This window comes from Gekko japonicus, unplaced genomic scaffold, assembly GCF_001447785.1.
Source record: "Gekko japonicus isolate JY-2015 unplaced genomic scaffold, Gekko_japonicus_V1.1 scaffold3232, whole genome shotgun sequence".
Classification (NCBI taxonomy): Eukaryota; Metazoa; Chordata; class Lepidosauria; order Squamata; family Gekkonidae; genus Gekko; species Gekko japonicus.
The window spans coordinates 36,472-60,911 of record NW_015167153.1 but is presented as its reverse complement, the minus strand read 5'-3'; the positions used below and the strand labels follow the sequence as shown (position 1 = coordinate 60,911).

Below are 24,440 nucleotides of genomic sequence, written 5' to 3'. Positions count from 1 at the left end.
CAAAATAAATGGGACCCTCAAACTTATGCTACACTCAGAGTAATAAGGCAGGCCTGTCATATCCTTCATATATGCTACTTACTACTCTTTAAGGGTCATTCGATGACAAGGCTGTCATGTACAGTCCCTGTGACAACTATGACCTTATTAATGGAAAAGCAGAACCAAATAAAAATTTGTCACATACACAATTTACATTCATAGTGTAACTTATAGTAAACTGGCTGTTAGTACAAGGTCGGTACCTACTTCTTGTACAAGACTTTTGGTCATAACTGGGTATTTTTGTGCTCTGGAGATGTGCTGGTTCTACAAAGCAAGTTGCTTCTCAGCTAAATTGTGTCACTACAGATTTCTAATATTATTTGTATTCAACAAAGTATTTTTTTACTTACCAAAGACCAGACTTTGGGTTTGACAGACCTGTCTGAATGTCCCTGGACCAATCATCGAATTGTTCTTGTTCGTATACTTTGAACTGTTCCAGAAGATCATCTGCGGTTCGGCGGAAATTTCGAAATCCAGGCAAATCCGAAAGAAGCGCCTCTCCAATCTTAACAGCATCATCCACCTATGTATAAAAATATACGAAGTTTAACATTTGGATATTAAATTTTTTCCCTAGAAATGCAACATATTAAGGTACAAAGAACAAGATATCAACATTTATTTAGCCTAAATTGCTCACACTTCCACAAAAAACAATTTTAATAGTATCTTAATATCTAAAAAACAAACATGTTCCCCTACAAATCTGTGTCTCCTACATTCTATGTCCCACAACAAATGTTCTTTCATTAGAGTGAAAATACTAAGCACAGGAAGGAGATGTTCTAATGAACAACATACAAACACACACTCCGGACACAAGCTGTTCCTCCACCACTTCATTCTTTGTCCCTCTCACTGATGCTGTTCTGCTAACAAAATTCTTCTGATGTTGACCCTACACTACGTGATACTGAGCCTGCACTGCATTGCCCCCTGTCAAGTGAAGGCTTGTGCCCATACATTTTCACATACAGGGCCTGGGCTACACTGTCCTTTACATGAGGGTGTCCGTTTGTTTGTTTAAAGCTGCAGCCACAATCAATCAATCAGAATAATTTAAACCTAAAAAACCAAAGGTTTTTTTTTTTTAAGTAGTCAAGTCTCCAGTAAAAACAACAGTAGTGTCACAGATGGCAAGCAGTATATATTTCACTTGCTTAACTCCAACTGGGCACAGTACTACCTGTGCTCACGGAACACAAGGCATGGACAGCACTACAGGAGCGACCACACCCTCACAAGCTACTTCTGCACATATTTTTCCACATGTTCTTTGACCCACTGAGGTCATTCAGAAGCATCCAAAGTCCTCTTGTATCGTACTGGAAGAATCCTGTTGCCAGCTGTTCCCCAGACCCCCATCTCACCCATGCACAGGCTCCTCCCAGCTAAAGCAGAAGCAGAACTGAGTGTGGGAACGTGGAGAAAAGCTGGCCATAAGATGCTGCTGGTAAGACACAAGAGGGTTTCAGATGAGGTTGAATGACCCTACTGGACAAAGTGCATTGCAAAAGTGTATGCAGTTTACACTGGAAAGGGAAGACTGTTATAGAGCCTTGTAAGAGCTGCTCTGCTTCATTTGCATATATTTACTATATACACTCCTTTTCTTTACTATATACACTCCTATACTATATACTTTACTATATACACTCCTTTTCTTTAACGGGGCTTATTTTAGCATCTTAACTGTAGGATTGTAGCCACAGATTTCCTATTCAGGAAAACTCTGACAATTGGCTTTTCAGACTAGTAACATCGTAGACATAAATGATACACTATGCTATTTTAAGACCTACAACAGAGTTTGAGGAACTGCCTTTAGCAGATGGTAAAAGTTTTATTTCCAGAGTGTATTCTTGTCTATTGAAAATGATGCTCAAACCTGATTAAAACTTTTGCAATAGGTAGGAAAAAATGTAGATAATTTAACATGGAAATTTGAAAATGATGCTCAAACCTGATCAAAACTTTTGCAATAGATAGTTTTACAGTTTGCCTCTCTTTTAGAGAAAACCTGTTGAAAATGATTTACAGGTGGCACTTAACTCCTTTAACAACCTTAAAGATCTATAAGACTGGTACCAGCTTATGCTGATTCTGTAAAGAAGATGATGCAGATTTCTTTCATTTTATTTCACATGTGGTGTACATGCACACGTGCCTCCAAAAACAAATGGTGAAAATTATATCAATTGGGTTGGAAAAATAAATCCCCTATAAACTGGAGACACTGCTGCTGAATTACCTACCTGATATCCCTAGAGATCAGCAAATGGTTGCCCTACATATGATTACTGCTGCCAGGCTGGTTTCTGCCAAGCAATGGAAACAAAAGAATATCCCTAAATGATAAGACTGGTTGTTGAAAATAAAGGAGGTCTAAACTTCAGTGAAATTAATGGCTTATCAGAAAAACAGAGATACATACAGTATAGATCTTTTATGGTCAAGAGCTATACAAAGAATAGAAATGGCAATTGTATAATTGGAAACAGTATTGATATTGTTAGTTCCTGATGAAGGGTTTTCTATGTCCATGGAGGCAGGATGAAAGGGGGTTTAGATTGGCAATGTATCTGTAATGTGTTTATTTTAATAAAATTAAAAAATAAATGATATACTAGTTGTTGTAGATTTTCCGGGCTGTATGGCCATGGTCTTGGCAATGCAGGACTTGACGTTTTGCCAGCAGCTGTGACTGGCATCCTCAGAGGTATAACACAGACAGATGTGTCAAGGTGAGAAGAAAAATGGTAGGCAGGTAATTTATATCTAGTCAGGAAGGTGGGGTAGGGCTGAGTTATTATCTTGTAGGAGTTCCCCAGGCTGTGACATGCTAATGGAGGAGCTTTTCTGAAGCGGTTTCCTGAAGAGGCATATGGATTGGCTGTTGAAATTCTAATCTTATCTATAGTGCTATTGTAAGATGTAGAGCATTTTGTGTTTTTCAAGACAGGAAACCATGCCCTATTATACACTATTTATTTATATGTTACATTAAGCATGAACACATGAATATATGATACACTATTTACTTATATGTCACATCCAGCAAAAGAAAATGTACCTTCAATTCCAGCTGGCGTACCCAAACAATATTATTCACAACTTCAGAAAGATTTTTGCCTGCCAGTGGCCCAGAGACATCCCCAGGAACACCATGACATCTTGTCTCAAAGTCTGTTCGATAATCTGTGTTAACAGCATCAAGCAATCAGTTAATAAATTATACAGATGCCTTGGGCTCTGCTAGAACTCCTCTGCGAATGCCCAAGGTAGCAAGGCTGAAATCTGATCACTGTTAAAAATTCAATGGTGCCTGTTTAATGTACTCAAAAGTATTAGAAAATAAGTTTGTTTTTTTAAGTTTGAAAGATACATGAAGCTGGTATAGCTAAGAGACTAGGCTAAGAAACAGAAAAGCCCCAATCCAGATTTTGTCCCTATCATGGGTTCACAGTAGCCTTAGGAAACCCACTGTATCTCACTTCCTCATCTACAATAGGGAGATGATGCTACTCATTTACCATATAGGGTTACTGTGAGGATTAGAACAAGATAATGCACAGTAAGCACTTTGTACACTTGAAACTACTATATAAATGCTAAGTTATATGATGGCAGCAGCCAAGGGAGGATGCTCAAGCCACCGTCTGTCTGAATCTCAGTTATCAGCATGCTCAGGAAAAGAACTTGGGATTTTTTCCTTGAGTTTTCAAAACTACCTGGAACTGAAGGTGCATGCAGTACTGCACAGTGTTTTTTTTTGCCATAGCTGACCTCTCCCTCAAATACTTTCTGCCCAAAGAAAAGAAAAACAACATATCGAACAGGCCGTCTCTCAAATATGAATGGGTTCTTCACCGGAAAGGGACATAATTTCTACTGCCGAAGAAATCCTTTGTTGATTTACTTTCAGGTTTCCAGACTTGGCTTTGAAGTGCCCCAAACTAAGAGTGCTACATAATATGCTGGGGAAAATGTGACCTTCTTAGACCCCAAGGGTCTTGCTCAATACCATGAAATCCTACACAGAGCCATTCTGGTCTCAACCCATATATTTCAACAGGCTAACCATGCAATCCTAAGAACATTTCCCTGGAAGTAAGCCCCACTGAGTAGCTGTCAGCAGGATTCTGAGTAGATGAGCTTAGGACTGCACTGTTAGACCATAATAACTCTTCAGTGGACTTAGAGGAGTGTACCTATGCTTAAGATGGCACTGTTACAGTGCCATCTTAAGCATAGGTACACTCCTCTAAGTCCACTGAAGACAAGTGTAAGCATGTAACTCTGCTTAAGACTGTCCTGTTAGTTTGGAGGAATGAAAATCTGGACACAGGAACCTAAAACTAAATTGATCCAAGGCCTTCTTAGCCACTCAGTGGACATCTTCAGGAAATACAGAATAATTAATAAAGAACAATTAAAAAAAAAAAGGAAGGGAAAGGTCCCGGCTTTGGAGATCAAGGGAAAAATGAGGAATATCACTGAATGATACACATTGCCAGCCACACAAATGTAACAGCAGTACATAAAACCTAACTTTGCTGCTTTAATAAAAGATATCTTAGGACGACTCAGGGCATCCTCAGTTTCCTACAAATTAGGCTCACCCCTATGAAGGGCTTATGACAAAAGAAGAAAAATGAGATAAAACATTACAGAAATTAAAAAAACCGCTAGACTTCAGTTCATGCAAGCAAAGTATCTGAAATCCTTGTAACAGTTCTCTTTGATACACAGTTACCTTTGACTGAATCTTGAAGTTTCACCAACAAAGTTTCTCTTTCTAAAAGCAATTCTTTGCTGATGCTTGGGCGCTTTACTAGTTCCTTGTATTTCTGAAATGCCTGAAGAAGCTAGGAATAAAACAGACATGTTCTTCTAAGCAACATGCAATTGCTCTTTGTAACAATTTATTTTATTACTGAAAGATGCAAGTATTTACTCTAATTCAATAACTGGAGAATTCTGACAACACAAATTCCAGCTAGGCAAATGCCAGTCGTACAGCTGCAGACAAGCAGGCCATAGAGAAAAGCCAAGGAAGGTCAACTGATCCTTCAAAGGAAGACTGCAATGAAATATAACTAAAATGTGAACATTAGAAGTATGCAAAAGGTTCATAAGCCTAATAATTAATTTAAACAGTAAAAACGTATCAGATAGCATGCTCTCCATTAGCCATCCTCAAAAGCTCTGAAGCTTTGTTTCCAACCTCAGGTAGGCTTTTAGCATTTGCAGATGTGTTCCTCTACAGCAATGCCTCTAAAACATGGGGCACCACATTGTTCTGGATTAAAAGTGGGGGCACACTTACACTTAAATCTATAATTATCAGCTGGTTCCTACAACAGTGAGAAAATGTGCTGTTAGTTAAAACCGCCCTCATCATTGCACCCCCTCCCTTTGCCTAATCAGTCACAGAGCAGGGATGGGACAGAATTTTCTGGTCAACAGTGAAGCTTCTAGGATTCTCCCACACCCATGAGCTGCAGCCTGTGCTGCATTAGGGCACCTTGGTACTCTCCCCTTGCAATGACGCCACCCACAGACTGGAGGTGGGTGACAGAAACCAACCCTACATGGTGCCGCCCTGATCTGGAGGAAGTACCCAATATGATTATATACTTTTTCAAGGCATGCTTTACCTCTCTTGAGGTATGCAAGCCCTGTCACACAACCAAGAGTCACTGAGCGAGAAGCCGAACTATGCCCTATTTCTTCTACATGCGCCCTCAGATGCGCCCCAATCAGGGGTCATTTCGTAGAAAAAGAGCTAGGGGAACTCATTAGCATAACTCATTAGCATATGCCACACCCCCTGACATCAGGGGCCCGGTGGTGGACCTGCAAGGCCAGCGGGAGTGCGAGGAAGCCCCGCAAAGGCCCTCCCTGGCCCCAGGCAGGCAGGGGTGGGGAGAGGCGGGGGGGAAGCAACTTACCCTCCCTCTTCTCCTGCCTCCTCCTGGCTGAATGAGGGCTGGAAGCGGGGTGGCTGGAAGCAGGGGGCGGGGCTTCGTCATGTGCCCCGCCCCCTGCACCTCACCCGGGGGAACTGTGTTCCCCCGCGTTCCCCCTCGAAATGACCTCTGGCCCCAATAAAATAATCAGATTATTTAAAATAAACTGTTTACCTGCTGTGGACTGTCTTGGATTTCTGAAAGAAACTTCTTCAGTTTGCTAGCTATCTTCTGTTCTGCTGGAGCAATAATTCTTTCATATTGACATACGGCTGCTTTCCACAAAGGCTAGGAGCAATGGGAACACTTTAATCAAAATTCAAATATCAAGCGCCAGCAGAGCAAGCATACAATTAATATAAGATAGAAGCACGATACCTCAGTGTAGGGATTATAGTGTACAGGATTCAGACCAGCAAAGGGCTCAAACACCTGAGCAAGGTGCAATGCTTGCTCTTCACCAGTTGGCAAGAAATAGGTCAGTTTCTCATGGAGGGTTCTAATAGTTAGCACCTAGAAGAGAAACATGACATTCTGACCATTTCTAACAGCATCAAATGCTACAAGCAGTTAGAGAGATGCCAAGTCCATTTCATCCAAAACAGTTAGAAAAAGCTTCAACAAATGCAACATCCAATGAAAAATATATTCACCCCTTATAAAATAAATCAATGCAGAGACTATTATAACTAACTCTTATGGTTAAAGTATTACATGATTGCGTGCTGCTATAACAATTGAAGTAATGTTCAAAAACATAACTCGAGCCTATGAGAATACCCTTCCCTGTAAATGCCATGCACTTTGAAATGCATTTCACAGAATTCTATACAAGTGCTTCTCCTAAGCATTCTTCCTCGATACAAAATGAAAGCTCTATGAGAGAATACAACTTTGATTCAGTTCAGTGGGGCTTCTGACAGGTAAATTCCTAGCCGTACAAAGTCAGGCTTTCCAGTGCCTCAGAGTCCTTCTAAGCACTGTAACTCATGCTTCCCTTTTAGCTGGAGATCCTGGAGTCCAGCAGTGGGATTGTCCATAGAGAGAGTACACACCACACCACTGAACAACGGCCCTTCCTTACAGCACTCAATTCTGTCCCTATACAAATATCTGAAGCTGCCTTCATATCACATCATCTTGTCCTATATTATCTGTTCAGGCAGTGGCTCTCTATGGTGGTTAGTTTTCCTGCTCTGCTACCAAAAAACTTTAACTAGTGATGGACGAAACAGAAGCATGGGACCTCATATACAAAAAAAGAAAAAGTTCTGTCATTAAGCTGCAGATCCTCCCCATGAGAAAACATTTCGCTTAAAAAACTTTAATTACTTCTACCACTCCAAGAAGTGCAAAACGTAGCAAAGTATACCTCCTCAAGTCGCTTGCCGAGTTTGCCCAGTGTTTCAGGAATGTATTTCTCACCCTGCCACAAGTGTGGGGTGTAACGCTGCCACAGCTGCCCCGTCAGGTGATCGCAGGCTGCCACCCACTGTTCACAGATCATGATGCCAGCCTTCAGATTTTCTTTCACAATGTGAAAGGCATCCTCCCACAGATTTAACGTTCCTAGCTTCTTCTGAACAAATCTTCCAAGAGAGCCAGCTGGAAAAAGTGTATACACACAAATCGTCCAAATTAATTTCCGCACAGCAGACGATGAATGCACAACCCTCACTGAATGATACTGATTTTTAAAGCTTCACAGAACAGCAGGGCGCTGCTGAAGGAGAAAGACTCTACACGCTGGTTTTCGGTGCTTTAAAGGGCAATGCAAGTACTCTTATCCTTGCACAGTTCAGCCTGTAAAGTACAATGGCAGCCAACAAATGAGGTGGGCACAGCAATATACCATAAGAAATGGCTAGAAACATGAGTTAGTTATAATCATTCACTGTTATAATCTTTCACTGCTGATGACTGGAAGGACTGTGTCCTGGCTGAATGATGACTCTAAATAAGGGGACAGGAGCATTCCTTCAGACTGGTGAAGTGCATTGAGATGAATATAGATAATTCAGGCCAATATAACACATACTTCATAACACTAGAGAGATTACAGACTGGACATCTTGAGCCTTTTGCAATCTAAAGTTGTTATTCAGTTGTCACTACAAGGAAGTCTGAGGCAATGCCAATGTTAAACGACGACAACAAAAACCCAGTTTGTCTGAATCCAAAGATGACACCTAGGCAAAAGCAAGCTTTTTTTGGAACCCTCAAGGGCAGCACACTTCTCAGTCTGCACATAATAAATATAGCACCCAGGGCTATCTTGACAGGGAGTGAGGAACACAATACCAAAGTCTTCATTATTTTGACATGAAACATCTTATTAGAGTGCTGGACTAAGACCCAGGAGACCCAGGTTCAAATCCCCATTCTGCAATGGAAGACTGCTGGGTCACCTTCGGCCAGTCACAACCTCTCAGCACAGGGGTGGCCAAACTATGGCTCGGGAGCCACACGCGGCTCTTTCACACATATTGTGCGGCTGGGGAAGCTAAATATCATTAGCAAACAAATATCATTGGACAAATCAGTATCATTATCAGTATCTGCTTTTACTGCTTTTGTTATTATTTTTGGCAGTCTCATTTAATGCTAATAAAAAGCAATTTTGCATATTTACCAGTAAAAACGTGTAATATCTGTTTGTGTCTTGCAGCTCTCAAACATCTGACGTTTATTCTATGTGGCTCTTACATCAAGCAAGTTTGGCCACCCCTGTCTCAGCATAACCTACCTCCCAGAGTTGTTGTGGAGATAAATGGAGAAGAGAATAATGGAACCAATTTGTGTCCCCACCAGTGCTCCCTCTAAGCCGTGGAGTTTTATGAGCAAAAATTCTACTTTTTGAACTACCGGCATTAAAGTTGTGAGCGAGTGATCTGGCTACTGCCTCAATTAGTTTGCTCTGGAGCCATCCTTCCTGAGCGAAGACAAAAATGTGTGAGCCGGAGGCTAAAAAACTGTGAGCTAGCTCACACTCACTCAGCTTAGAGGGAACACTGGTCCCCACTGTGAAGAATGGCTGCACGTAAATGAAGCGAATGAATAGCAGACTTACTCCATTCAGCCTAAACCCACTGAAGTCCACGGGCTTAAAACTTGAAGAAATCCTGTATAAGACCGCTCTGTAAGTAATGATTATGGTCCTACAGTCACTTTCCCGAGAGTAAGCCTATTAACATCAATGGGTCTAAGAAAGATGTAACTCTGTTTAGGACTGCACTGTTATTAGCTGTGTAAACCACAGGTTACAACCACATCTGCCAACCACAGATGCCCTAAATTAGCAAGAATCATTCCCTGCAAATGACCATACCTGTGTTCAGCCTGTCCAGCTTCCCCATCCACTAGCATTGCAGCCAAGAGGGAATCACACATTGCACAGAATCCATGGAGGAAAGGAATAATGCTGACCGCAGGGACCCCTGCTCCACCTACTGTCCTGTTTTAGATAATTTTTATGTCACTTCCTATGAAGCCTTAAAGTGCCAAGATAAAAATGCTGGAAATTTCCCTGCGAACTCACCCTATGGATAAAACCTCAGTGAATTGGGGGTGGGGGAGATAGCCAGGGAGCACAACACAGAGATGGCAGACTACACTGTAAACAATGACTACTCTTTACACAGCAGACTACCTTTCAAACATTTGTTTACCATAAATCATGAATGTTACCTATGACATCCAATAGGTTTTGCATGCGTAGCTGTGGAAAAGGTTCATGCTCAGTTTGTCTCCATACATCATCAACTGTATCTTGTGTCGTCTCCACTAAATCCACAACTTCAAATAAAGATAAGCTGTCCAAGTTGTAATAGTCCTGTAAGTACAGCGCATGTTTAAAGACATGATTGCATACAGTGAAGAGAAGGTAGCAATCCTTAAATCAGTCACTCAGGAACATATGTATGGAAACAGCATATCTGATTTAAGAAGCTGGAATTTAATGTTTTGGGATATTTCCATTTTAATTGCTTATTAAAAAGGTAAAGGTTCCCTTGTTCGAAAGCCAGTCGAATCCGACTCTAGGGTTGTGGTGCTCATCTCCATTTCAAAGCCGAAGAGCCAGCGCTGTCTGAAGACGTTTCCGTGGTCATGTGGCTGGCATGACTAAACACCAAGGCGCACGGAACGCTGTTACCTTCCCACCGAAGTGGTACCTATTTATCTACTTGCAATTTCTTGCTTTCGAACTGCTAGGTTGGCAGGAGCTGGAACTAGAGACGGGAGCTCACTCCATCATGCGGCACACTCGAGTCTTGAACTGCTGAACTACCGACCTTCCACAGCCTGCAGTTCAGCTTCTTAACTACTTGAGCCACCGCAGAGGTTACATGTGGTTAATTACTCTTCCCACTGTCATATATTGTTTCATTATTTGTCTTGGAAACCTTTCAACGCAGAACAAACTGCAAGAGGCCTGAAACAACAGTAAACTAATATATCTTTGTTACTAAGTCTTATAGAATTACCAACTTCTACTTTTCCATGACTAAAAACTTGCACAGTGCTGACCTAGAAGCCCCATGTCCTTCCCAAAGTCTGACAATAAGGACATGAATTCTTCCTCCACCTCGATGTTTCCTTGGTGACAAGAGCCTCATACTTCCCAGCACAGCACCTCATCAACAGTCACCGATTACAAAGACTTCATTCAACCAAAACTGTATAGCCACAAGCAGTATTCCCTCTAAGCTGAGTTAGTGTGAGCTCGCTCACAGTTTATTAGCCTCCAGCTCACACATTTTTGTCTTAGCTCAGGAAGGATGGCTCCAGGGCAAACTAATTTATGCAGTAGCCAAATTGCTCACTCACAACTTTAATGCCAGTTGCTCACAAAGTAGGGTTTTTGCTCACGAGACTCCACAGCTTAGAGGGAGCATTGGCCACAAGGGACAATTCAAACAAACAATCTTGCTGATGTTAGTGGGAACTATAAATGATACATGCTGCACCACTCATTTATAAATATTTGGAGGGATAGACCCAGATGCTAAGGATCCTTTGATATTTGAGACAACCTGGTTTCTGCAATGAGTAGGAAAACATCCAATGAACAAATGCTCACTGACCAGAATTCGTTATCTGCACTGCCCTTAAAGATTCACAGTATCACTGCAGCACACAACTAATGGTAAAGACCAGTACCAGTAATGAGCACAGTATAGTGAGACATCTTAAAACTTGCAACAAGAGCTCCCCTATTACTTTGATTCTAAAAAAGTAAAGAGCATGTGCTTGTAGAGCTCAGTCTTTCAGAGCTGAATATACAAACTCAATGGGCATGTGGAGCTGTGAGTGCTGGCTAACTTGCAAACTGCTATGTGCAGAATTCTGTTCACAGATAGGGGTGTGCAAAAAAAAAAATCATCCCAATTCGGATTCGGCCCAATCCAGCAGAATCAGTTTCGGCCAGCATAAGGACTCCTGCATGTCAATTTCGGCAGTAGGAGCCCATTCAGGAGTCTTTAGGCTAGCCGAATGTCAGTTTCAGCCCCATTATATCCTATGGGCCATTGAAGTCAATGGCAAAAACATAGGGTATATTCTGGGGGCTGGAGGGGAGGCAATTTGAGGGAGAGGCTCCAGACTCGCAGGTTAGCTGCTGGAGCCTCTCCCCAAGATACCAACCAAGTTTCAAAAACATTAGACCAGGGGGTCCAATTCTACGGGCCCTCAAACAGGTTGCCCCTATCCCCTCCATTGTTCTCTAGGGTGGGAAAATGATGAACCGAATGCACATCCCTATTCACAGAAGAGCTCTGCCAGATTACATCAATGCTTTCTGCAAATGCTGCATCCTGTGTCCTACTGAGGTCAACCAGATACCTATGCTAATGGGCATTTCCCACCCCTCTCTTTTTGCTGTAGCCCTTTGTATTCCTCAAAAACCATTTCTGAGGCTTTCAGAACCCACTGGAACAGCGAGGCATGTGGCACAGGGTGATGCTTAGGGAGAAAATCTATGCAGGTCAGGAGCACATTCATAAGCAGACATATGCTCTTTGGTTACCCTCTATACTTCGATGTGTTTTAACACATATTCCACCATGCAGGTATGCATAACATTACAAACAGAACAAACTACGCACATATGCAATGGCTTCAAACAGTTCTTTAAAATGAGAGGCTCTCTCCTTGCTACACAGTTTGCTTCCATGTTGTGCACGTTCTGTCCAGAACTGAAACTCATCATTTGGAGAAAGTATTGCTAGGAAGAAAAAAGAGAAGAAAGAGGAATTTATTCCAGCGGACACAACATACAGAGTTGCCTAGTTGTCTTGAAGAAAACACTGAACAAGTTAAAGGAATGCTGAAGTTACAGAATTCAGTTTGGTCCATTTCTATCACCAGAAAGCAAAGCAGTAAACCGAAAAAACACTATGAAATGTACCCCTTACTGAATGTAACACATCCATTTTAATATATGAAGTGTGAATACCAACAAAAAACAACAAATTACTTAGCACTGAAGCATTAAATCACAACTGTAAATGCACTCATTTGGAAGCAAGTTCTGCTGAAATCAAGGGAACATACCTCATCTGAGTGTGACGGGGAGAGAAACGGAACCTGAAAGTTGTACACAGCATGTCTGCTTCAGACCAACATGGGCACAAACTGGGAAAATGCAGTTCGGTTTGGTTTGTGGTACATGGCATGCCTGGTTTGTAAACCACGAACCGCCAAGAACTTTTAGGAGCGAAACTAACTGGTTTGGTTTATGAGGTTAATGGTTCACTAGAACAGCCCCCTAGCGTGCTAGGGACACCAAACTCACAGGGGATCTCCAACTGACTCTCCTCTACCTGCCCTCCCCGTTTGGTGAGGATTGGATTTATAGGGTCTGAGTTAACAGCCCTCCAAAAAAGGTGCTCCCAGGAAAGTGCTCTCTGGGGAAATTACTGCCTGATTGATGTAATTGCTGCCACAAAAATATGCATGATTCCTTGTTGGCCTTATCACTAGATGCAGAGAAGGCCTTTGATAGATTGTCCTGGGAATTCCTGTACTCTGTACTGCCATCTTACACCATGCCCGTAGAATTTATTAAGTGGGTGAAGATCCTCTATAATGAGACTTGCTGTAGAGTATGTACTAATGGACTATGCTCAAACAGTTTCACTGTTTCCCTTGGCACACAGCATGGTTGTCCTCTCTCACCCCTACTATTTGATTTAGCTCTTGAACCCTTAGCATGTACCATTCAACAAGCAGAAGGCATCAAAATTGTTAAGGTATGAGATAAGGAATTTAAGCTTATGTTGTATTCAGACAGTACAATGGTTTTTCTGTCAGATTCTGAACATTCCTTACCTTATGGACCTTATTACTGACTCTGGGGAATTATCAGGATATCATATCAATTGGAATAAATCCCATGTCCTATCTCTCAAACAATGGCCATTTGATTTTGATGCAGAATTTATTAAATATCTTGGTATTTATATCCCAAGAGATATTTGCTCCATGGTTCAAATGAATATGAATTGGATTCTGAAACAGGTTTTCCAAGATCTCAAGAGATGAACCTCCCTAACAATAAGCTCCTGGAGTAAAATTAACACGCTTATAATGAACATTATCTCACACACCATCTATATCCTGAGCGGACTCCCAATACATATTTCCCTGAAGTTCTTTTGTAAAAATTTATTCTCTGTTCCAGAAATGTATTTGGAGCCCCTCAGGTAGGCCAAGAATTGCACATAAAAAGCTTCAGCTACCTATAGAACAGGGGAGATATAATATACCTAATCTGTGCCAATACCATCTTGCCTTTCTGCTTTCTAGTGTACAATACTGGACTTTAGTTCCTGACCAGGAAAGACCTGATTGGGCTCACTTGGAAATGACCCAGCTTCATGCTCCATTTAAGGGGGCTGCTGTGAGCTCTACCCATTAAAATTACCCAAAAGTTTATTCACCTGTAACTGCAGTTGCTAGGTCAACTTGGCGTATGATTGAAACTTGGTTGGCTGTTGATCCTTATACTCAAAGAGATCTAACAATTTGGAAAAACTCTAGGATTAGGATAGGGAATAAAGGTAGGTGTTTGGGGTTTTTTGAGGCAACGGATCTCTGGTGGTTTAGTACACATCTCAGCTGACTGGATCAGGGGATGACTTTAAACCATTTGACATTTTCTCCACAGAATTTAATCTCCAGTCCACAGCCAGTTGGCAATATAACCAACTAAAACATTGTCTGTCTTCACTTCTGGGACCAGAAGCTTCCTCAGTCTCGGAAACCCCACACACACTGTTTTGCCTAGTACCATCCTTAGAAAACTTTCCTAGGTAACCCATCCTTATATATAACTTTCTAAGTCACCAAACCAAATTTAATTTGGATTATATCCACTCCCAGGGGAACCTAGAACCGAGTACTCCAGTTCAACCAACCCAATGGCAAACTGCACTACAAGCCATTAAATCTGCCTCCATGGATTTATGACTAAGGCTTATTCATCAAAAAACTGTCTTGCAAGTGTACTGGTACCTACTAAATTCTATCATGTTGGTCACACTGAGAATGATTCCTGTTGAAGCTGCCGGTAACCTGGGGCTAACCTCATTCACATGTTTTGGAATTGCTCTAATATCACACATTTCTGGCAGGAGGTTATATCCAGGATCAATCTCACATTAGCTGCTAAATTACGCTTCACAGTCAATAATCTAACCCTAGGATATTTACCAACTCTATGGGCACTCTCGAAAAAACCACATATTTTGGATCCAAAGAGCAGCTTTAGTTGTTAAGTGAATCATTTTACAGTACTGGAAATCTCAAGTGTCTCCCTCTATAGATCTCCAGGTCAATGATATGCTAAACCTTTGTACAAAAGAGAGAATAGCATATACCAGGCGAGAAGCTCCCAGAACCTTCAACTCCATGTGGTATGAATTCTTGTACCTCTTCATGGAATATCTCCTCACCTTTATTCCCTGTTTAATTGAATCCATACCGTTGCACCTTACTTTCATAACCTATACTCCAGCCCTACGTTTTTATTTTCCCTTTCTCTCTTTCCTTCTCTGCTAATAGGACACATTAGGGAAGAGGGAGGGGGCTGGCTATATGTGGCTTGCTTGCCATGTTAACTTTTTGTGTTAAAACGATAAAAATCTTAATTTAAAAACTTGAGTGTGATAGATTACTGTAATCTATTTTGAATTTAAATTGCACTGTATGTAAATATCAATGCTATATACCTTGAACGTCATCTTCCCGGTATTTGGCTCCTTTTTCGACATTATCTGTTCTTCTCAGAACTGAACCCAAACCTGCCTCTAATTCACGCAAAAGATTCTGGAGTTTGGGATCAAAATCTTTACTCCATTTCTCATCCTGCAACAAAAGCGAACAATAATGTAAGCTGTCTATTACAACTGTGTATTTTAATATTAATAGCATATATCCCACTAGCTGCTAACTTTGAGGAGCTGAATATCCCCACTTGCCCCTCCTACTGCACTCCACACAGTCTATAAAAATTTTGTCCCCAGAGGTCTGCAGACCCTCTGAAAGAGCACACAGGGCAAACTGGGGTGGGGGGGTCTAAAGTGGGAGAGGAGAAATCAACATAAACTGCCACCTCCTCTTTTGCAAATGGAAGTGCTGTTCCATTGAAGAAACTGTGTGGCTGGATACATGCCAATGCCTGGGGGCCTAGCTATCTGATAACGTTATTGTCAAGATGTAAACATGGAGAATAAGTTTTCAGACTCTTTAATATGGGTTTCACAAACTGCAGCACTGTCATTAGCCATATATTTACTTCTAATTTCAAAGGGACCAAATTCAAGATAACGCCGCAGCCAAAATAGGCTTTTGAAAAGTTCACAGTAATTGGAACAAAGCAACCTGAGTGATCAAATAATTTTGAAGCTTGTTAAATAATGATTCTCAAATACATTTGATGATTGTCAAATAATTTGATTATTGTTAATTACCACTGGGTCACTGAGGAAAGGCCTGCTAAAAATGTTTTAAAATATAAATAAAATTAAAATTATAAATTTTTCTTGAAAACAGAAAGTTGGTTATCATAATTTAACAGAACATGTCAAATTATTTCTCTGATGTTATTACTCTTTATAACTTTGATGTAAAAACCTAGAATGAATGAAAACTGTACACTTGTAGAATGTAGCCAACAGGCAAAAAAAAAAAGAATCCTTTAAAATTATTGAAGTATTTTGGATACTTACTCACCTTTAATAGTATTGGTGCAAATACCTGTCGCACTGCTTGATAAAGCATATTGATAGGAGAATCTAACATAGATGATACAAGAATATTGGTATGAAGATTATCTTCTGTGATAACATCTGGTCGCAGCTTGAAGAATACCAATATTTTATCGTTTGAATTACGAGCTTCAATCTGTATGATTAGGAAATGCAAATACTCAGATTTAGAATACTCATTGTGGTTCTGCCCAGCGTTTCCCAAACTGGAGTACTGGAATCTTTGAGGTTTTATGAGGTTAAACAAAGAACTTTGCAAATTCTTTGCAAGGAAAGCCAGTTAACACAAAAAGGGAATTCTCTCAGTTTTCTAGGAGCAAGGCAGGGCTGTAGAGAGCAGATGCCTCCACAGGACATACACAGTGTACCCTGATCCCTTTAAAAAAGGGCTCTCTGACGTGATTGGGCCAGTAACAAAGAAAGGGAGGGGGGCACAAAAATTAAATCAAAACAGGGATCCTTGTGTTGCTGTTTGAGAGCGGCTGGCATAATATTATAATATTATAGTGCTGATTTAGGCCTGGGGAGACCAAAGTCATACCTCTTCATATCATGAAACTCACTGAATGAGAGCTTCGGTCAGTTACTCTCACTCAGTCTAACCCACCTCACAGGGTTGTTGTGAAGATAAAATGGAGGAGACGAAAGGAATGTATGCCAGCTTGCGTTCTTTGGAGGCTGGATTAAAATGTATTAAATACCATGTTCATACAGCAGTAAAATGACAAATACATTAAAGTTTCCCCCACACATGTTCATGCTGTAATGTGTGTGTGTGGGGGAGAAGAATGAGGGAACAAAAATTCAAATACCAGGGTAACACACTAGAGAAAATATATCACCATTGCAAGACAATAAAAAGAAACAAAGAAACAAATATGCTTCTATTTTAAATCATGATAGACCAGAGAGTGGCTAAGGTGGTACATGAAGGAAAATAGTCTCACACATATAGAACAAGAAAAAAGCAATATAGAGACCCCCAGGGAGTCAAGAGGCTTTTTAAAATGAGGAAGGACAATGCAGTGGGAATACAGAGTAAAAATTAAAAAAATACGTGGGGGGGGAATTGTACATTATATACAAGGGTGGCTTGTACATTGCTTTGAATTAAATTAATAGAAACAATGGTATTTTGTATACATATGACTCCAAATAATGTGAGACAACTTATCCCCCCCCCCCGTACCCCAATGGTCCACCAATAGGTTTTAAATTCCAAACTAAGGATCTGGCACAACTGCTGTATATAAAAGGTATACTAAACATACACACATATATATAAGGTACCAAAATTAGATTATTTGTTTGAAACAGTTATAATCTGCACTTTTAATCACTGTTCCCAAGGCAGCTTCACAAAATACCAGGCATTAAAAAGACAACCAAAAAGACCAAAACAATGACAATTTTAAAAAATGAAGACTAACACCAGCAACCAGCAGAAAACCATTTCTTGAAAGCATTTTAAACAAGTTAGACAACAGCCTTCACTGGCACGCTCAGAAACAAGGACTAAAAATCAAGTGAGATCAGAAAACAGTCCATATAGCCCTCCCAGAATTCTTTGCAAGAACCAAAGAAAACAAGAGATGACACACACACATCGGAAAAAGTTAAGTTTTATTTCGCTTTCTTTTTCATCGTGGCAATGCCATACTGGGGAAGCTTGGCTTGTCGAAGACTGGCTCATGGCACACTGGTTAAGGAGCTGGAGAACCGGTGGGGGGGGGGGGGTGGATTGCAAGCTTCTAGCAGAGCAAGATTTGAGCCCAGTAGCATTTTAAAGACCAACACGATTTTCAGGATATAAACTTCCAAGTTTCAAAGATTCCTTCAAAGCTTGAAAGCTAATATCCTGTAAATATTGTTGGTCTTTAAAATGCTACTGTTCTTGGTAGCTACTGCAGACCAACAGGGCAGACTACTTGAAATTGGATTCGAGTCCAGTGGCACCTTAGAGATCAAAAAGATTTTCAGGGTATGAGCTTTAGAGAGTCAAAGCTCCCTTCCTCAGATACCCCAGGAAGGTATCTAGACTAGGGAGCTTTGACTCTCAAAAGCTCAAATCCCGAAAATCCTGTTGGTCTCTAAGGTCCTATGGGACTCGATTCTAGATTTTCTACTGCAGATCAACAGAGCTACCCTTTCAAGTAGGGGTTGCCAGCCTCCAGGTGGGACCTGGGGATCCCCTGGAATTACAGTTCATGTCCAGGCTACAAAGATCAGTTCCCTTGGAGAAAATGGATGTTTTGGAGGGTGGAATCTATGGCATCATACCCCCACTAAGTTCCCTGACCACCCCCCAAATCTCCAGGAGTTTCCCAACCTGGATATGGCAACTCTACCCCTCTATCCCCCTACAGTTGCCAAGGGGGTCTTGCAACCCTAAATCCCTCTGGAGCCACCTGAAGCTTGTAGCAGACATTAGAAACACACCTTCCTGGCAAATATGTCTTAAGAGTCTAGACAGGAAGCCAGGCCCATAGCTACATTGAGGTTTTTGGGGGGGTCTGCTGCCATTCTTAAAGACACAGCCCCACAAGAATTTATCCCGTGAATGGTTTTTTCCCAGTCATTTGTAAACATTTTTTTTAAAGTGTGCGTTCCTTTAAGCAGAGTGGGGTGCGGTGGCTAACTAATTCCTGCACTGAGCAAGGGGGTTGGAATATGTGACCTCTAGGATCCCTTCTAACTCTGTGTCAAGAAACTGATCTCCTCTAAGAGAGTTTTTCTGCCTAAGTGTTAGCTTTCTTGACTATACAAATAGATCTAATCACCCCCACCTGCCTGCTTGTTGTCAGAATTGTTGCTTAGGCTAGCAGAAGTGATTAGTCAAGTCAGCCTTTATTGGCATAAAAGAAGTGATTAACTATCAGCAGCTAAGAACGGTCATCCAGAGTGGTTGACAGCTTGCAATTAAGAGACCTGTTCTGGTAACAGGTTTCTGTTGGCTAAATGGCTTTTCTTTCTGCACTGAGAACTTCAGCCCCGGGGGGGGGGGAAATTCCCCAAAAAGCCACAAAATCCTGGCTACGGAAGCCTCGCAAGCCTGCAGGAGCCCCAGCAGCATCCTAAGCAAAGGCCAGCACGAAGCACCCAACATGCACTTTTGCGATCCGGGGGTCGGTTCCTCTGTTGCCGGGGAAGATGCATCTCCAAGTCACTCGGCTTCCGCCAGCCACCCGGGGTCTCCGAGACCCCAGTTCCAGCCCTGCACCCTGGGGTGAGGAGGAGCTCTCTCCGGCGTTGCTCCGCTTGGGCTGCGGCTGACCCGCTCCAGGCGTCCCTTACCTTCTGGGAGACGACGAGCTGGCCTTGCGAGTGCCCCACCGAGAGGAGAAACTCGTTGCCGTCGTCCAGGAAACTGGCCAGCTCCGGGCTGGCGGAGAGGGCGTCGAGGCTGGCGGGCGGCGGCAAGCCGAAGTAGTTGGCGGCGGTGGCCGCAACGAAGAGCTTCCTCTTGTCGCCGTCCCCGTCCAGAGGCATGACGGCGGCAGCTCAACCTGCGGGAGGGAAGGAAGAAAGGAAGGAAGAGGAAAAGCTCTTGGAAGCGAATCTGGAGACGGTCCCCTACTTGCAAAAGAAGGGGAATCGCCTCCAGACGACGCTACAAGCGAAAGGGTTAAATCGCTCCTACGGGACGCGGGGAGGGGAGAAAGAAGCGGGGCTCGTCCTTGGAAGGGGGATTAAAACGGCGATGGGTTTACCGGAGAGAAGACCGTTGCTCGGCATCCCACTGGGTGGAAAAGCCGGCCGGCCGTTTACGTTCCCTCCTACGACAAGCCTCGAGGCTTCCCGGCGTCCGCGCGTTGCCAGGCCCGGTTACTATGGTAGCGGGGAAAATGGTGGCCGCCGTCCCGGCGGGGCCATCGGTCACGCCCCCCGTAAGGGTAGAGTAAGCGAGCGCCGCTCTCTTAGGTCTCAGTTCGATCGATAAGACAGGCACTCTCCTAGGCGCTGAACTGTCCCGCTGGTTTTATGCGACCAAAATTGTCTTGCAGCCAGGCTTGGGAGGTTGTGTGCTTCCCACAAAGGAAACCCTCGGCTGGTTGTCGCTGTCCTACGTGTTCTATTTTGTCCTCTCCATCAGCTATGCAATCCTGAGACCACTGCTGGGAGCAAACTTCATTGAATAGACCGGAGTTAGTGTCTCAGTGTACCTGGTAAGGATGGCACTGCAAATCCGGTTTGGTTTCAAGCACTGCTCTAGAAAGACGCTGTGATACTCTGGCCTGCTGCTCTCAATAAGGCTCTGAGAAAGCGTTATCTGGTGATCCAGTGGTTATGTCTAGTGGTTAGAGTTCCAGTCTAGAATCTGAGTGACTCAGGTTTGAATCCCCACTCTGCCCTGGAAGTTTGCTGGGTGACCCTGGCACAGTCACACACCCTCACTGTAATCTACCTCACATGGTGGTTGTGCAGGAGAGAAGAACAAGTAAGCCACTTTGGGTCCCTGTTGGGGAGAAAAGTGGGTTATAAATGAAGTAAACGCCATTTCTTGCAATGTTTAGCATGTAATGATTAATACTTATGCCTCCTTTCAGATTTCTACAATCCTAGTCCTACTACATTGCTTATTAGATGCCTCCTCATCCTATTGATTGTAATGACTTACACTAGGCAATGTGTCTTGAGTGTCAGTGAGAAAGGCAGACTGTAAGTAACATAAATTAATCGGCAGTTGAAATTGGTATTGGTTAATTATTCGCCATCTGACTGAAGTGTTTTATTAATGTTTTAACAGATTTTATCTTGTTTTGTTTTATGGGTTTTGTACATCACCCGGAGTGCTGCTGTGGGAGAGGTTGGGCAATTCAATAATAATAATAATTTATTGATACAGTGTTATAATTACCGGTGCTGTGCAGCACATTACGCTTCTCTTGTATTCATTTGAGCAGTGCATACAAATGTCATAGATTGTACTTGCGTTTCATGGATTTCTCACTCCACGTTGTATTTTTCCCATAGAGATGGGTGTGGGTGTGCCAATCAATAAGCCAAGAAACAACACTTTTCATGTACAATTACACTGCAATCCTAAGTACACCTTCCTGGAAGAAAGCCCCACTGAACAGAACTACCTGAGTAGGATTCTGAGTAGACCTGCTTAGAATGGCATTATAAAGCTGTTAGTCAGTACAGTGCCACAACACTCTTATTTCTACTATCGCATCCTTCTCAAACTGGGTTCAATACAATCTTGCCAGAAAAATTGCAAGCAAAGCACCTTTACACGCTTTGTAGGTCCAGCCTAACCTGGCACCATTTCCCTTCCCCTTGCGGCCACCATTCCTGCCCCCCACCAAAGGTCTTTTTTTTAGCTTTTTTTTAAAAAAATTAGCGATTGCTAGATTGCTATGGCACATTATAAATGACCATTACCTTGAACTACCACCGCATTTGAATTGCCAGCTTTCATTTTTAAAAAAACGAGTCTGGGAATTCAGAGGACTGACTTGATCATGGCAATAGTTCATTGTAACATTACTGTGCTATAGAGTGCAAGCCTAAGGACACTTTCCTGGGAGCGAACCCCTCTGAGTAAGATTCTGAGCAGACCTGCTTAGGATCGCACTGGCAGAGATCTAGCAAATGCTGGGGGGGGGCTGTGGTTTAGGGTAGAATGGCAGCTCTGGGGGTCGAGGCAAGAAAGCACAGGGGAAAGTGTGTGAGAGCATTGCTGTGGCCTAGTTCTGCTTTCCCACTGGAATTTACCGACATAAAATAGGATCCTTACTCTATCTTAGGATGTATCACAATATTTAGCATTTTTTTACAAATTAAAGCTTACAGTGTCACCATTTTTATTAACAAGCAAGCTTTGTCATCTTTGTTGTTGTTCAGTCGCACAGTTGAGTCCGACTCTTCGCGACCCCATGGACCAGCTCCCGCCAGGCCTTCCGGTCTTCCGCCGTCCTCTGAAGTGTGCTCAATTTCATGTTCGTTGCATCTATGACACTGTCTAACCATCTCATCCTTTGCCGTCCCCATCTTCTTTGACCTTCAATCTTTCCCAGCATCAGGGTCTTCTCCAGTGAGTGCTCCCTTCTCATTTGGTGGCCAAAGTATTTGAGCTTCAGTTTCATTACCTGGCCTTCCAGGGAACAGTCAGGGTTGATCATCTTAAAGACTAACAAATGTATTGTGGCAAAAGCTTTCAAGAGTTAGAACTCACTTCATCAGATTCATTCAGTTGGCAGAGAGATTCACGCCCAAAGTACAAATAGCAGCAGCGCTGGTGGGGGAAGCTATTACAAACAGAAGTCAGAAGAAGGGAAGGGCTGTGGCTCAGTGGAAGAGTATTTGCTTGGCTTGCAGAAGGTTCCAGGTTCAATCCCCAGCATCTCTAGTTAAAAGGACCAGGCAGTGGGTGATGTGAAAGACCTCTGCCTGAGACCCTGGAGAGCTGCTGCCAGTCTGAGTAGATAATACTGACTATGATGGTCTGATTCAGTATAATGCAGCATCATGTGTTCAAGACCCAGTTGCCCAGGACAGGGTTACACTGCAGAACATTGATGGAAAGGAGATCCAGTCAAAAGAGTAAGTGGTCCACCAAGAGTGGGTGTGAACCATTCACAAGAGTTCATCAAGTGTACCTGAAGTTGTAGGGAGAAACAATTACTTTTCCAGTCCCTATTGAGTTTGAGTCCAAGACTGGTAGCATCAAATTGTAAAACAGTAGCCATGTTAGTCTGTGGTAGAGAAATAAAGCAAAAGTCCAGTGGCACCCTAAAGATTAACATTTCTTTTCATATGAGCTTTTGTGAGTCACAGCTAAAATCAGCATATGAATTCCAACTCAGCAGTTTCTTATTGAAGTCCACATTTGAAACCTTTCTGCTGAAGTATAGCCATGCCCTGTCACTGGTAGTGATGCTGCTGAATTCTGAATTCCTCAGTGTTACAAATGGAACTGCATGCAGATTCTTTGTCCATTTACCATTGATGTTTGCTATGTTTTGGGAGAATATCCATTTAGATAAGCAGCAGGATATGGATTTGCATTATAGAAAACTATGAAAATATGGATTATGATACCTACTTCTAACATGTGCATCATAATGCACATCCACACAGCTGATAGAAATTCACAGTGTATTTCATCGGTGGAAGAACAGATCACCTGATCCAAGGAAACTACTGAAGAAGTTACATCCATCCAACCACATTTATTGGCCATGGACAGTAAAGAACCAATACTGAAACAGCTCCAGTTGCATGTATACCAGTTGCATTCACTTGAGTATGGATTTGACAAACCAGGACTTTTCCCACTTCCCCTTCAGCCCACTGAACTTGTCGGTATTTTGTACCTGGTGATCAGCAGGTTTCAAGAATAGAGGCAGAGTGGAAAGCCTTTATTATTGAATGTCCAAGGGAAGTTGACATGCTCCTCAGGTTCTAAGTGTGATTTCTATGGCAAGTCCTCAAATAGAATTTAGCAAAAAGGGCTCTAAAATAATTTTTTAAAAATACTTATTAAACCACCACCCGGAGATTGGCAACCTTGTGAAAAGACTTCTGGTCTGGAGCAGAGGTTCTTTCCACTAATGGTGCGTTTTTACGTTCGACGATGGGTTATTCTTTGTTTTATTGATCGACTGTGGTTTTAAGGTTTCTTATTGCGGAGGAAGGTGGAGCAGAAACGCTTGGCAAGTAAGATAAAAAGTGCAGTTTCCTCTCATGCCCCGCAGGACGAGCTGCGTGTTCCAAAATCCGCCCTTCCTGCATTAATGGTGCAGGAGCCTTGTCCTCTCTGGAGACAAAGACCGTTGGACGCAGCTCCTAAAACAGTAAAAACAAAAAAACACACCAACCCACAAGGTGATGATCCATTTAAAAGTGCATGAACTGCTCAGATAACCAACTACTGAGTTAACCTCCCCACCTCCGTCCCATCGCATCACTGACCGCCTCCAGTGCGGCGGTTGCGTACGACAGACGCCGGAGGAGTCCGTCTATTACTTAGGCCCCGCCCCGTCTATTAGCTCCGCCCCGTGACGGGCGGGGCTCCCGTGGCCACGCCCAGACCCGCCGCGGAGGCTGGCCCAGGCACGCCGCTGTCACTTCCTGCTCCCACCTCCCCGCTCCAGGACGGCGCAACGCGCTCGCCTCTCCGCCTCTGTTCTTGCCGGCGTCCCCC

At 42.7% G+C, this 24,440-nt stretch overlaps 1 protein-coding gene across 1 annotated transcript in view; it reads right to left on the bottom strand.

The window, feature by feature from the left end:
* DYNC2H1 (dynein, cytoplasmic 2, heavy chain 1) overlaps positions 1-19,777 on the bottom strand; it is a 132,967-nt gene extending 113,190 nt beyond the window's left edge. The window contains exons 1-11 of the mRNA XM_015413100.1: positions 19,583-19,777; positions 16,254-16,424; positions 15,251-15,386; positions 12,125-12,243; positions 9,708-9,852; positions 7,393-7,625; positions 6,399-6,533; positions 6,195-6,308; positions 4,805-4,916; positions 3,122-3,246; positions 396-571 (exon numbers count right to left, since the gene is read on the bottom strand). Of these exons, the coding sequence (XP_015268586.1) occupies positions 396-571; positions 3,122-3,246; positions 4,805-4,916; positions 6,195-6,308; positions 6,399-6,533; positions 7,393-7,625; positions 9,708-9,852; positions 12,125-12,243; positions 15,251-15,386; positions 16,254-16,424; positions 19,583-19,777 (1,661 nt within the window). The remainder of the gene's footprint in view (positions 1-395; positions 572-3,121; positions 3,247-4,804; positions 4,917-6,194; positions 6,309-6,398; positions 6,534-7,392; positions 7,626-9,707; positions 9,853-12,124; positions 12,244-15,250; positions 15,387-16,253; positions 16,425-19,582) is intronic.
* Positions 19,778-24,440: the final 4,663 nt, after the last annotated feature.